This window comes from Anticarsia gemmatalis, chromosome 29 (assembly GCF_050436995.1).
Source record: "Anticarsia gemmatalis isolate Benzon Research Colony breed Stoneville strain chromosome 29, ilAntGemm2 primary, whole genome shotgun sequence".
Classification (NCBI taxonomy): Eukaryota; Metazoa; Arthropoda; class Insecta; order Lepidoptera; family Erebidae; genus Anticarsia; species Anticarsia gemmatalis.
The window spans coordinates 5,355,900-5,369,099 of record NC_134773.1 but is presented as its reverse complement, the minus strand read 5'-3'; the positions used below and the strand labels follow the sequence as shown (position 1 = coordinate 5,369,099).

General features: G+C 39.9%; 1 protein-coding gene across 4 annotated transcripts; it reads right to left on the bottom strand.

Annotated features, from left to right (window-relative positions):
- Positions 1-358: 358 nt before the first annotated feature.
- On the bottom strand, positions 359-13,013 carry LOC142985080 (uncharacterized). 4 transcript variants are annotated; one of them, XM_076133030.1, is made up of 13 exons: positions 12,865-13,013; positions 12,479-12,594; positions 7,639-7,739; positions 7,072-7,192; positions 6,087-6,176; positions 4,480-4,617; positions 4,116-4,236; positions 3,570-3,682; positions 3,039-3,141; positions 2,078-2,274; positions 1,467-1,628; positions 1,000-1,276; positions 359-941 (listed from the first exon to the last, which is right to left on the bottom strand). In XM_076133030.1, exons 3-13 carry the CDS (start codon positions 7,736-7,738, stop codon positions 855-857), a joined length of 1,509 nt encoding a protein of 502 aa, XP_075989145.1. In that variant the 5' UTR covers position 7,739; positions 12,479-12,594; positions 12,865-13,013; the 3' UTR covers positions 359-854. The 4 variants fall into 4 exon arrangements, with proteins under 4 accessions (XP_075989145.1, XP_075989147.1, XP_075989148.1 ...); XM_076133032.1 differs by having other exon boundaries at positions 3,045-3,141; XM_076133033.1 differs by lacking the exon at positions 6,087-6,176.
- Positions 13,014-13,200: the final 187 nt, after the last annotated feature.

Genomic DNA, 13,200 nt, shown 5'->3' with positions numbered 1-13,200 from the left:
GGAAATGTTAAGATATTTAAGGACATGAATAATTAATTTTCAGGAAATGCTAAGTAACATTTATTTATTTATTTATTTAGGGAAAAACAAACAGTTACACACTTACATTGTTATAAAGTAATACAAATAGGTACTTCTTATATGTGAAACCAACAACGTTTTCCACGTCTTATAGTAGGAGAATAAGTAATTCTCAGGAAATGTTAAGATATTTTAGTTGACTCGGGAGTTGAACCAGAGACAACAGCAGCCACCCATCCGCTGGCCAACCTCGGCAAGCGTCGCTTAACTTGAGATTCTGATCTTACTTATCACTTAGTCACAAGGTATTTAAGAGGGTAGTAAATAAAACGCCATGTACAGTTACAGATATATAATATAATAAGCAAAATTATATTTACGTTAGATTCACTATATACTAAATTAAAACACTATATTAGTTGCTCTCTCATTACTTGTAAATACATTCATGATTCTAATCTATATACCACTGAGATACATACAACACATGTAGCACTTACTATATACATAATAACATGACTGTTGTACAAGAAGGTTTATGTTTAAAACACCCATGTATCGGCTATTAACAATGTTAGTCCCATGTAATAGGGGGAGAGTCTATTGCCATATATCAGGCATGTAACTAAACTTCTTATTATATACATTTGATAAGACCTATAGTAGTTAGCAGTCATTTACATTACTAACACAGAGACACTATTTTCTATATAAAGTAGAATAATTTAGCTATATTTCCACACAGTGTTGTATATATCTCGTACCGTGATACCTGTATACTATTGTACCATATGTACACTATATAATGACGCACCATACACACATACAAGCAGTCACTTCACTACGACGACACTCGTCGTGTCACAGTCAGTAGGCGACACTACAGCGCCCACCCCGGGCTGGCGTGGCTCAGGGCCGCGCCGCCCCCGCCAGGTCCACGGCCAGGACCGCGGCGGGGGCGGCGCGGCCTCAGCTGCGGCGGTGGCGGCCCCCGCGGCGGCGCCTCTCGCGGCGCGGGCCGCCCGCCTCGGCCTCCGCCCAGCGCTCGTAGGCGCGCTCGTGCTTCAGCCACTCCTGGTACTTGTACCACCACTCCTCCCACTTGACGTAGTCGCCCAGCGTCAGGCCCCGCAGGTAGCCGCGCTTCTTGTAGTAGTCGTAGCGCACGCGCACGTCGTCCCACGACGGCAGCCCGGCCGGCGCCGCTAGTAGCAGCTCCTCGGGGTAGCTGCCCGCCGCCGCGCCTTCCGCGCCCCTGTAGCAGCAAAATTATTGCATTACTAATAGGGTAGACTAATTTAGGTAATTCTTTTTTACTTGAAATGTTGTGCTTCCTAACATTGATAATAGTCATGCGTGTTCATGTTTTATTTGTAGGAATTATTGTACCAAAGAAATATATACAATACTATATGTTTGCCATATAATAATGTAAGTACACGTACGGGTATGTGGCGGCAGGTTGTTGCGGCGGCGGGTCGCGCTCGCTGCGCTCGATGCGCACGTGCAGCGTGGCCTCGCGCCGCGTGATGCGCATGTTCTCGAGCCGCGCCGACCGGTCCGCCGACCACTGCGCCATCTTGCCGAAGCGCTCCGACAGAGTCAGTCTGCGAACAAATAAAATATGTTATATGCTGGATTTATCAAAATTTAATAATAATTCTAATAAATTAGATTGACCTCAAATAAATGGATGTTCGGGACAGTAGCTCGTCAGTTTGGACAACTACAATAAAGACAGCAATATATAGAGGACTTTTGTAACTCTACTAGCTGAACTGGCTGCTCCACTACAAATTATTGTATCAACTACATTGTCAATCTTTTTGCGATTGAAAAGAATGTGTGTGAATTTGTTACTAGCACGACTATCAGTGTCAATATTTTGTCTTAACTAAAAAAAATTTTAATTTTGACCATTGTATACTCAAGAATCGCGGCGAATGTGTGAAATATACTGTTAATATTTAGTAGTGGGCGAAGGACAAAGGCTGCTCGGCACAGCTTGGCTATGTATAGTACATTACTACACAGGCGCTCGGTATGTGTGGTATACCTCATGGGCTGCGGCTCCTCGGTGGCGTCGCTGTCGTCGTCGGACTCCGAGTCGTTGAGCGCGGCGGCGATGGCGGCCGGCGACACGGCGCGCCCGCGCGGGGCCGCGGCGCCGGGGGCCGCGGGACGCTCGGCGCGCTCTCCCTCGCGCTTGATGTGTGGCGCCACGCACAGCTGCGAGCGTTGCCATTCCAGGACCTGTTGAAAAGAATTACTTTAGTATTATGTCGTGTTTACTAAACTAGACTGACAAGCTGCAACAAAGTATGTATAAGAACTAATAAGAAGACTATACGTCCATTTGTATCAAGCAATGCAGGTATGTACGCAAGGAGTGAGGGCAGCATGAAAAAACCCTAACAAGTGCATACATACTGCTGTACCCTACTGTAAAGTTAGTTGAACGAAACTTCTATAATTTTAAGCAGTATCACTTAAAAAAAGTACTGTTCGAGGATTCAGCTGCATTACAAAATAATATTTAGTTACTTAAAATTTCGGCCGTAAAGCATTCAAGTTTTATCACGATATGTTTTTCTTCATTGTTATAACAAGTGATATTTATTTATAACTAGCTGACCCAGCAAACGTTGCTTTGCCATATAAAAAAATAATTGTGTCACTTAGGTGTATGAAAAATAGATGTTGGCCGATTCTCAGACCTAGTCAATATGCTCACAAAATTTCATGAGAATCGGTCAAGCCGTTTCGGAGGAGTATGGAAACGAAAACTGTGACGCGAGAATTTTATATATTAGATATACACACATCACTGGAAAGACCATTGATATATTACTTTAAATTTGAAGGCTCAACCACATGGCGTGTAGACGAAATTGGTTATCACTGTTTTAAAAGAAAAGATAACAACATTTTCTTCAGGTATTCAACTGCTATTGTTCTCAAGCATGCAAGGTTTTCCCTCCACCGTTTATATAATGTGTACAAAACATAGAACATACACTAACCTTCTCCTCGCGGGTTCGCTTGCTGCTCTCGCGCGCCTTCAGCAGCTCGCGTGTCGGCTGCACGGCGCGCCCGCGTCCCGGGGACGAGGAGCCTGGCCTGAGGAACATGACATATTAAGATTAGAAACAAACTATATTTCATTGCAAATTATAATTGAGTTATTGTCAACTAGCATAGACATTATTTGAACAATGAAATATTAAAACAGGGAATAAATTAATCAAATTAATTTTGACCGATTAAATTCAATAATGATTTTTTTTATGTTTGTAGCTGTCGGGACCTGATTCATATGAGATCAATGGCAACAAAACCTCACGGCAATGGAATCAACGGGACAAAATTGTACTATACCCGGATGAAGTCGGCCCAGTCCATAATACTCGGGCCATTTCAAACGTGCTCACTAAGTCATGTCATTATATCGGAGTCTCTCACTCACTACACGTTGTCACATTCACATGATTCTTTTGATTATGACGTTGTTCGCACGTTTGTTACTAATTATAGTAGTAAATATTTACCTAGGTTTGACCGGCTTAGGCGGCGGCGGTGGTGGTGCCTTCTTGTTCTTAGCCGAGCACACGGAACACGACTCGTCCGAACAACTGCTCGCTGAAGAACCAGATGGTGAAGACTGCAATATAAACAAACATTATTGGTGATTAAGGGTCTTAACTTAAGGCAACGCACCAATGCGTGTTCCAGGTGATGTGTGTATAAATAATGATCACGTTGTTATAACGGTGAAGGAAAATATCGTGAGCAATGACATGTCTGACAGTTGTTTAACACAGCTCTTGAAAGTTTCACTTGATCAGCGTGGTGGACTCAAGGCCAGTAATGCCTTATCCCCCCTCATTTTAATTAGTGTTATAATTTATCTATTCTAATTAGACTTTTATCAGTTTAATTGCATAAAACCCAGGGATATAAGTGATAGCCAGGATTCAAGGCTTATAAATTATAATATTTTTACAAATAGCTAATCTCTCCTTATTGTTAAGTAGAGGAACCCACTGGTATAAAAATAGTAGTTAATAAAGATAGATATTTGTAACTATACACACCTTCCTAGGCGGCGGCGGTGAAGGCGGCCGGGCGGCCCGGGGCGGCGCGGGGCGGCGCACGTCGCGGCGGGCGGGGGGCGGCGGCGCCGCGCGGGGTGAACGGCGCCGGGGACTGCCGCGTCTGTACATCACAATATCTTACATTATCTACTTATATCTTTAAAATACAACCCTAGTTAAGACATACATAGATCAAATTGGTGATGTCTTTAAAAATAGTCAGGTACTCGTAAACGGCGATCATGTATGACAAGATGTATGAGTGTGAATGAAGCAAAACTAGTTTGTAGGAATTATAACAAAGTAATGTTCTTTAATCTCTGACTAAAAACCACCTTAATAACCACTAAATAATTTAACGTACCTGATAGGGCTCCTTCTAGGACTGCGCCTAGGGCTCCGTCTAGCGGACCTGGAGCGCGACTTTCGCGGTGACCGACGTCCGACCGGCGACCGGGACCTACGACCCACCGGCGACCGAGACCGACGGGCCAGTGGCGTCCTGAGGGAAAAGTACTATATTAATATCTGCTCACCGTGTGGTAAACGCTCAGTATGTTAACTTGTACATTACATAGATGTACGTGCAGTGATATTTGAGCTGAGCGTCTCCGTGCTTCGAGCACGTTACAAGTCTAACTTGTTAACATAACATGAGTTCACACAAACACTTCTACTACTTTGACACTAGGTCGATATAGATGTATGTACATAAGAAATTTTGACATATATACAATATATGGTTATATACAGTGTAACTAAACAATGGTTAGAACGAAGGACTTCGTGCCAGGTGTAGCGGGTTCGATTCCTTACGCCAATATTAAGTAATTAATTATACAGTTATGAAAAATAAAGTTATTCTTTTAAGAAATATTTAATAATATATAAATACTTCTGAAATAAAATATACAAGATAGTTTTTTTTACAATTAAACATAATTTAACATAACTAGCTGACACTAATGACTAAGTTTAGCACTAAAATGAATGATTATATATAGATAGCTAATTTTAATGTATATTTTCACAATAAGAACGCTTAGAATGTTAGAGGTGAAGGTTCAGGATAGCTGGTATATGATATTCAGCTGCATCCGGTGAGACTGGAAGCCGACTCCAATATAGTTAGAGAAAGGCTGATAATGAATATATGTGTTACTGTAAAAGCCCGAACGATGGTAAATCCTAAGATTTTTCGGTAAAACCTAAGATTTACCAACTCTCAATGGTAAAAGTCCGAACAAACCAGAGTTTAAAAACTATGTTACGATATATTTTTTTTTTACGGTTATTTTTTTTTAACCACCCAGAAGGAGGAGCCCCGCGAAGCGGGGCTCCGGCGACATCTCGACATCGTCAAGTGAATATAGGTAAAAGTTCGAAATAAAATAATTGTTCGGACTTTTACCATTGCGAGTTGGTAAATCTTAGGTTATACCGGAAAATCTTAGGATTTACCACCGTTCGGGCTTTTACAGTAACATATGCAAAACTATCAAAATTTCACCTGATAAGTTAACTCGTACTTATTTGGAGTTGATTAAACAAGCGTTTTAGTTTTTTTATTGTACACTAGCTGACCCCGCTAACTTAAAAATCTAATAAATAATTCAGAGAAATCTTGTTTTTTATTTTTTTTCCATGAGAATCCCCGTACTTCAAGGAATATTATAAAAAAAGAATTAGTGATGGCGTAACCAAGGGAAATAGGGATTTATCTTATATATAAAATATCCATATCACAATGTTAGTTACCGTACTCCTCCAAAACGGCTTGACCGATTCTCACGAAATTTTGTGATCATATTGAGTAAGTCTGAAAATCGGCCAACATTTCTTTTTAACGCCATTTTTTTTTAAATTTATATGGCAAAACAACGTTTGCCGGGTCAGCTAGTTTTTATATGTTATACATAGATTTATTGTATATCTTCTGAACGCCCAGCAGTGTTAGTGTGATGACCTCACCTGGAGCGTCTGCCGGGCGACCTGGAGCGCCTCGGCGAGGAGGACCTGGACCCATCGAGGTACAACTGTTTGTAGCCAGTGTGCCGCCATCTATACCATATTACTATTGTTTACAACATGTACCATTGTAAAGGGATGCTATGGAGTTTCCAAAAACATAGGTATAAGGTATAACATGAGATTCTGAAATTAACTCCGGCCGGGAGAAAAGACTTTTCGGGGTAGGTAGAATCATGTGTTAAACCAGATTGTTAGATACAGTGTACCAAATTTTTTTTTAATCTGTTCAGTAGTTCTTTGCGTGAAAGAGTAATAAACGTACATACATCCATACTTAGAAACTTACGCATATTATTATTATATTAGAAGGATAGGATAAAACATGAAATGTTCCGCTCATAATACTAGGATATACAACGGGTCTTACGCGCGAACTAATATTTGTGTGATGAGCACGAGTATCTGTTCTGAGCCTGATATTATTTGTCTATACAAGTATTTGCAAGTATATAAGTATTATTTATTTATTATCCGACGTTTCGACCGAGTTACAATGGATACTACGTAAATAAGTTTCGGAGCTCCATAACATCCCTTATAATAAAGAATAAAGTAAGTTATTTTAAATCGAACCCGCCACCACCAGCACAGAAGCCATCCTAACAACATTTTAACAATTTTGTATTCAGTTCAACTATATCACATTTTTTTCTTCGTAGTCAATTATCTATATACTAAGTATTAGGTCAGGGAAAAAGTCTTTTCGCATTATAGTATGTATGAACTTGTAATAAAATCTTTTCTCTACACAAAAAAGCTCGATATTTGGGTACCTCACGAGCTCACTGAAAGAAATCTAATGAACCGTGTACTCATTTGTGATTCTTGAAGCCAAAGAGATTTTATTACAAGTTCATACATACTATAATGCGGAAAGACTTTTTCCCTGACCTAATATGTACATATATAAGTATATAAGTATTACCTGTTGGGATCTTTTTCCTCCACTTCGAGCAGCTTTCTGTCCCAAGTGCCGGGGGAACCTTGCCGCGCTCGCTTCATCACATTGTCTATCTCTTTCCTACGGCCGGCCGGATTTGATGGATCTGTTGGTATAAATAGAATTAAATCAGTTTATGTTTCTAGCAGTCAGTGGTTATATTAGTGCTTAATATTTTAACTGCACGTTTGTCTGTGTGATTGTAGTGGTCACCTCGCCGCAATAACCGTAGCGCCGCGTGTGGTTCCAATCACACCCGGTACTAATATTTGCGTGATGAGCACGAGTATCTGTTCTGAGCTTTCTTGTTTTTAAATTAAATTTGCAGTTAAGTTTGCAATTTGTCAAAGATTTTTAGCGCTAATGTATTAACATGGTTACATTAATTAAAGTTGGAAAATAATATTACTTTTCGTAAAAAACGCATAATACTTTGTTACTTATCTATTTGCCTTTAGGCTCACTGTTGATGTCTTAGTAAACAACGACCGGGACCGACTTTTTACGTGCCCTCGGAAGCACGGAGATTATATATTTTTATGATATACTGACCCGTTAGCCGTGAATGCTGTGGATTCCTATCCATATGCAGTCTGTTTTTTGAGGCGGCCTCGGCCGCGCGGGACACCGACCCGTTGCGCCGGGACGACATCCTGAAAAACAAATACAATTATACACCTGTAGCGCCATTCTGTATAATCTGTACTGTCGAATATCGAGAGTTTGACATTTAGATTGTACTGCCAAAATAGTTCCTACGACGCCCGTTAGAGGCGCTGATCAGATTGTCATACAACATTTCTCGATGACAAGCTGGTTGTCAGTAGTCGATAGTAGTAAAGAATCGAGCTACTGTTGATACGTATATAACATCATTATCGCGTTATATAATGATATTTTCGAGGTTTTATATAAAATGTCTCAGGAATTCTCAAGTGTTTTATGTAGACATGTTAGATATTTTTTGGTGGTCGTAATTATTAGGTTTTCTCTTCCTACTACGTTGAATTGGCCGCGTACGTCAGTTTCTTATTACATAGAACAATTTGCCGTGCACGTAAGCGTCGCTGTGTAGTATCTCATAGAACATCGCTCGACTGTCCGTATCACCGAGACTTTACCTAAGAATGCCTTTGCTTATAGTCAGCTTGACTCTACGGTCAGTGCAACCTGCGCCGGTGAGCACGACGCCTATGTTGTGATATCTCGTGGGTGATGTTCGTCACACGCACTATGAGAGTGATGTAATACAGAGGGTATCTGTGTATTGTACACAACACACTGTAAACTAACTAAATACAACACAGTTTCAACAAAGCCACCGTACCGGAATTAAATCTAAGATTATTATCGTTTACAAAGTAGTGTCACATACGCTCTTTTGATGTAGTCATATGTATTTCGTATGCAGTTATGTATGACGCAAGTAGTTTTAAATAGACGTAAGTCACGTATAATTAGAAAACTGAGTCATTTGGCAAGATTAGGTGTTAAGATTGTATCTCTTATTAACGTTTGGTGTGGTGGTAACTAATAAAATGATATTTTTTAATAACTAGAATTATTTATAGGCGTATTTCAGAAGCATAGGGGTAAACTTTTCAACTAGTTTTCGTCTAATTTGAAAGAATATGACGTGTATTAAAAATTATAGTCTTTCGATCTCGATCTATCGTATGGTTAGTGGTCAACCTAGTGTCAAAGTTGTTCAAGCCGCCCAAAAGTCCTTTGACGTGTCTTAACGACTGTTATCTTAATTGACAACAACCGGGACCGACTTATTACGTGCCCTCCGAAGTACGGAGACGCTCAGTTCATATAGCACTATGCGGTCACCGGTTGCTCAACCCACAGATCGTTTACCGACCGGTGAGCACAACTGGCCATGAGCGCCACAGAGCGTCATTATATCTTTAACTTATTATAACGATGAAGGAAAACATCGAGATGAAACCTTGCATGCCTCTGAGTTTTTAAAGAATCCAAAGTCCCCAACCCGCACTTGGGCAGCGTAGTGGACATAGGTTTAACCCTCCCTCATAAGGAGACATATTTTATTTGTACCTCCCAGCGTAGAAAGAAATACGTAGATTTGCATTTATTCACCGTATAGTTACTGGTCAAACTTGTCAACGTTGTTCAAGTCGCCCGAAGGCCTTTGACATAGCCAACGACTGTTATCTTAATAGAAAAAAGTCAGACTTAACGTGCCCACCAAGCACGGAGACGCTCAGCTCAAATACTACTAGCTCTTCTCATAAAGCTCTACCCCCTTTCCCAGCTAGTGGTAGTTTCAGTAATTGTTACGACTATCATAAATGTCAATATTTAACCTAAATGAATAAAAGATTTTGATTTTGACTATGCGACCCATCTATAGAGTGTCTCATTGCTTAACCTACTCGTAAACCAAGTTTGTAACTATAAACGTCTCTATAGATATTGTAGAGCAGCATCTTTTTTTTTGCTTTTAAAAGACTACTCCCGCACTAAGACTTGCTCTTGTGTCGCGGGGACTTTTACAAACATACAAACAACGGAAACAAAGCAGTACCAGACCCGAAACAATTATTTGTGGATCGCACAAATAACTGTTCCGTGTGGGAATCGAACCCACGATCTCCCGATGCAGAGGTATCAGCGTGGTGACCTAAACCACTGCGCCACGGAGGCAGTCAGATCTTTGTATTAAAAGACTCTATTGTGAAGCATACAATATTGATTTGAATAACTGAATGACGCAAGCAAACTGCGCAGTCTTTTCAAACACGCATACCGCGCAGAGTTTTGCGCATGTTTCTACAAAGTACGTACTTGTTAGACACTTTGTCCACAGCTATGCGAAATACACAAATCTTTCATACTCAACGATTTAAGAGTTCAAGCGAATACGGCCATACAAATCCATTGAGTTTAGTACACGACGCGTCGCCGACATTTGTCCTGCGATCTAATATGTAGATATTTTAATCACCTTTACAACAATCTCTGCATTACCCTAAAGTAGACTGGCAGAAAATGTCCCTGGCATTAAGTCCGCCTTTATACAGCTCTGTATATAAAGTTTGAAATAAATAAATATGTATGGTGGTAGACGCTTGAAGACTAACATCGCTGAGTACCGAACTAAGTAGCTTTGCACGAACGGCCTCACCGTCTTATCATACATTTAAAATGTTGTCCGACGTATGCGACGAAACTACTGAGTATCTGAATATAGCAACAAGCCGCTTCAGAAGACGAAACATAAATACAAGAGACGTATGCAAAAGAGTTTGGCTGATGGAGACGTTATACCACGATGACACGTGAGGCTAAATGGCGAGCACCAACAAAGAAACACAGACTATCCTATATACATATAGTATACCTTTCTCATAGATTCTGTATCTAACATACATACATACTTCTTCCAATGTGGGTAGTCAGAAACCAAAAAACGTCACTTGGTACGATCCTTACAATCTCCCTTGCTTCATTCACATACATACATGTTATCATACAGGACCGCTGGTTACGAGTACTAAATAAAATCACGCCTATTTACCACGGTGGTAAGCAAAGACAAAATAATGCTACATGCTACAATCCCTATAAACTAGTTTTTCTTAATTCACATTCATACATATTGTCATACAGGACTTTTGGTTACAAATGGTTTTAGAAAAACATCACCAATATGATCAGTGTTAATCTTTCTAGAGCAGGAGTTCCCAACCTTTTCTTAGTCCAGGACCACTTTTATTTTATTCTGGTTAGCAGGCACTACTATGTAAGTATATTAAAAATAAAGTGTAATAATCATCCTGAAAATTTAAAATTTTAAAATCTATATCTATACTAATATAATAAAGCTGAAGAGTTTGTTTCTTTGTTCGTTTGAACGCGCTAATCTCAGGAACTACTGGTCCGATTTGAAAAATTCTTTCAGTGTTAGATAGCCCATTTATCGAGGAAGGCTATAGGCTATATAACATCACGCTACGGTCATTAGGAGCGGAGTAGCAACGAAAAATGTTACAAAAACGGGGAAAATTTTGACCCATTCTCTTAGATGACGCAAGCGAAGTTGCGCGGGTCAGCTAGTCAATTATAAAACTACTGTTTGGGAACCACTATTCTAAAGTATCCCCTCTGGATTCCATCTGCTTAATTTGCATTTTGTTTACACTAAACACCCATTGACCCTACAGAAAAAAGCTTTTGTGAACTTCGGAGGTCAAAAACCTGTTTTTCTGTTCAGTGAAAGGGCATTCTTCTAGGTCATATTACGTGACATTGAGAATGTCCTTGAAAAATGGTCATATTGGTCTTAATAATAGATAAATTATAACTTTTCATGTAGTAGACTTCATTTTCAGTATCATAACAATATATATTACGTCTAACTTGTTAACGTTGTGTAAGCTCTGATTAGTTATATACAGTGTGACTTCATATACAGTTTCAAAATTAATTGTAAGTGTCGAAACAATGTACTAAGTAAAACATTGGAAAAGTGACCCCATCACCGAGTAAGAAAAGCAAAGATAACCTTATCCCATAGCAGAAATATAAGGTTTTCAGCAAGAATGCAAACTGATTACTATTTTATCACGATAAGTTAAGCTTATAAATACATAGAGTTAAGAAAGAAAAAAATGCTTTTGTTAGAATTTAGGTCTCCGTTTATATCTATACAAAATTTAAACTGTCTTTCATAGATGAGTTTATTATTTAGGTAGAAAAATCATATCAATCTTTTGTTCTCTATGTTCAATGTATAAATCTTAAGTCAAATACACAAACTAGGTCACATCTTCATCTCAGAATGATTCATATTTGTGCAGTTTCTAAGAAAAGAGGTTTATTTACTGTTTAGTATACAGTTTTATGTATATGACCTTGTTTAATACAGGTCATGCATTGCTGCAGTTTTATATATTGTATCAATATATGGTTAAAAAGTATATTGAGATAAGCGACTTTCTCTAATTTATGGAGAATACTTCAAATTTGCTGGAGCGTTAAAATTATGAATTTTGGTGAGAAGTAGGTGTTAAAAGTCTTTTGTTCAACAAATTGACAGCTAATATGGCTTGTATAGTCGAAATGAGACTGCTAATGTAGTAGTGAGACACTGCTAGGTCATCAAAAGTAGAGTATATGTATGTATATGTGCTTTATATAAGAGAAACTCGTTCATGTAGTTTTACAGCTTTTCTTATAGGAATTTGGGTCGTATCCAACACCAATGACCATTTTAACGCATTTAAAAGCATAGAATTGTTATAATTCAGTAGAATAACGGTATAATTCATCGCTAAAACACTCCGCGTTCTATTTTTAGCCTCCCAAGATGGCGTCTCGGTCGATATTCCTCACCTGCATAGGGAACCATGAGAGAACTTACCTGAGAGACTCCGCTCAAGGACCGGATGGAGCGAGGGCTCCGAACGCGCGCGGCGGGACGCGGGGGGCGAAGCCCCGGTGCCTGGCGGCGGGCAGACGCGATGCCCGGCGGCGCCGCTGTAAAAACCGACATACTTAGAATACGAGAGCGGCGCGCGGGCTTACGAAGCTTCGCGAGGGGCGAAGCGACCGCGATCGACACAGGCCCACGCGAGGCGAACATGCAGCCTCCGGGCGCACGCGGCGGGGCCTCACGGACAGGCCGAACGCGGCTCCACAGTGCTCCAAGCGCAGGTGAAGGTGCAGCGACGCTCCTCGGCGAAGCCAGGCTGGACATCGAACATTAAATAACCACCTTATTATTAATCACAAAACAAAGTTACGAACCAGTATAACACGTAAACTTTTCACTGAAGTTCAATGGTATCCGATTCCGAGATGGCGTAATTCGCTAGTAGAATCCGCGACACGCCTTTCTACGTTCATCGGCCATTTTGTTTTGCGATTCATTGACCTTTCTCTTTCTCTTCGATTTTTGCGTTTCATCCAGTTAGTGCAGTGAAAGGTTGACATAATTAACGCAAAAACATTATTTTTGCCGATAGTTATCGACAGTATAATGAAGACAGCATTTAGTAAATAATGTTTTACGTTGGTTTATATATGTTATTACTGATAAAACAATAAGACAAATATAAATCTTGACTACAAATATTTAAAAAC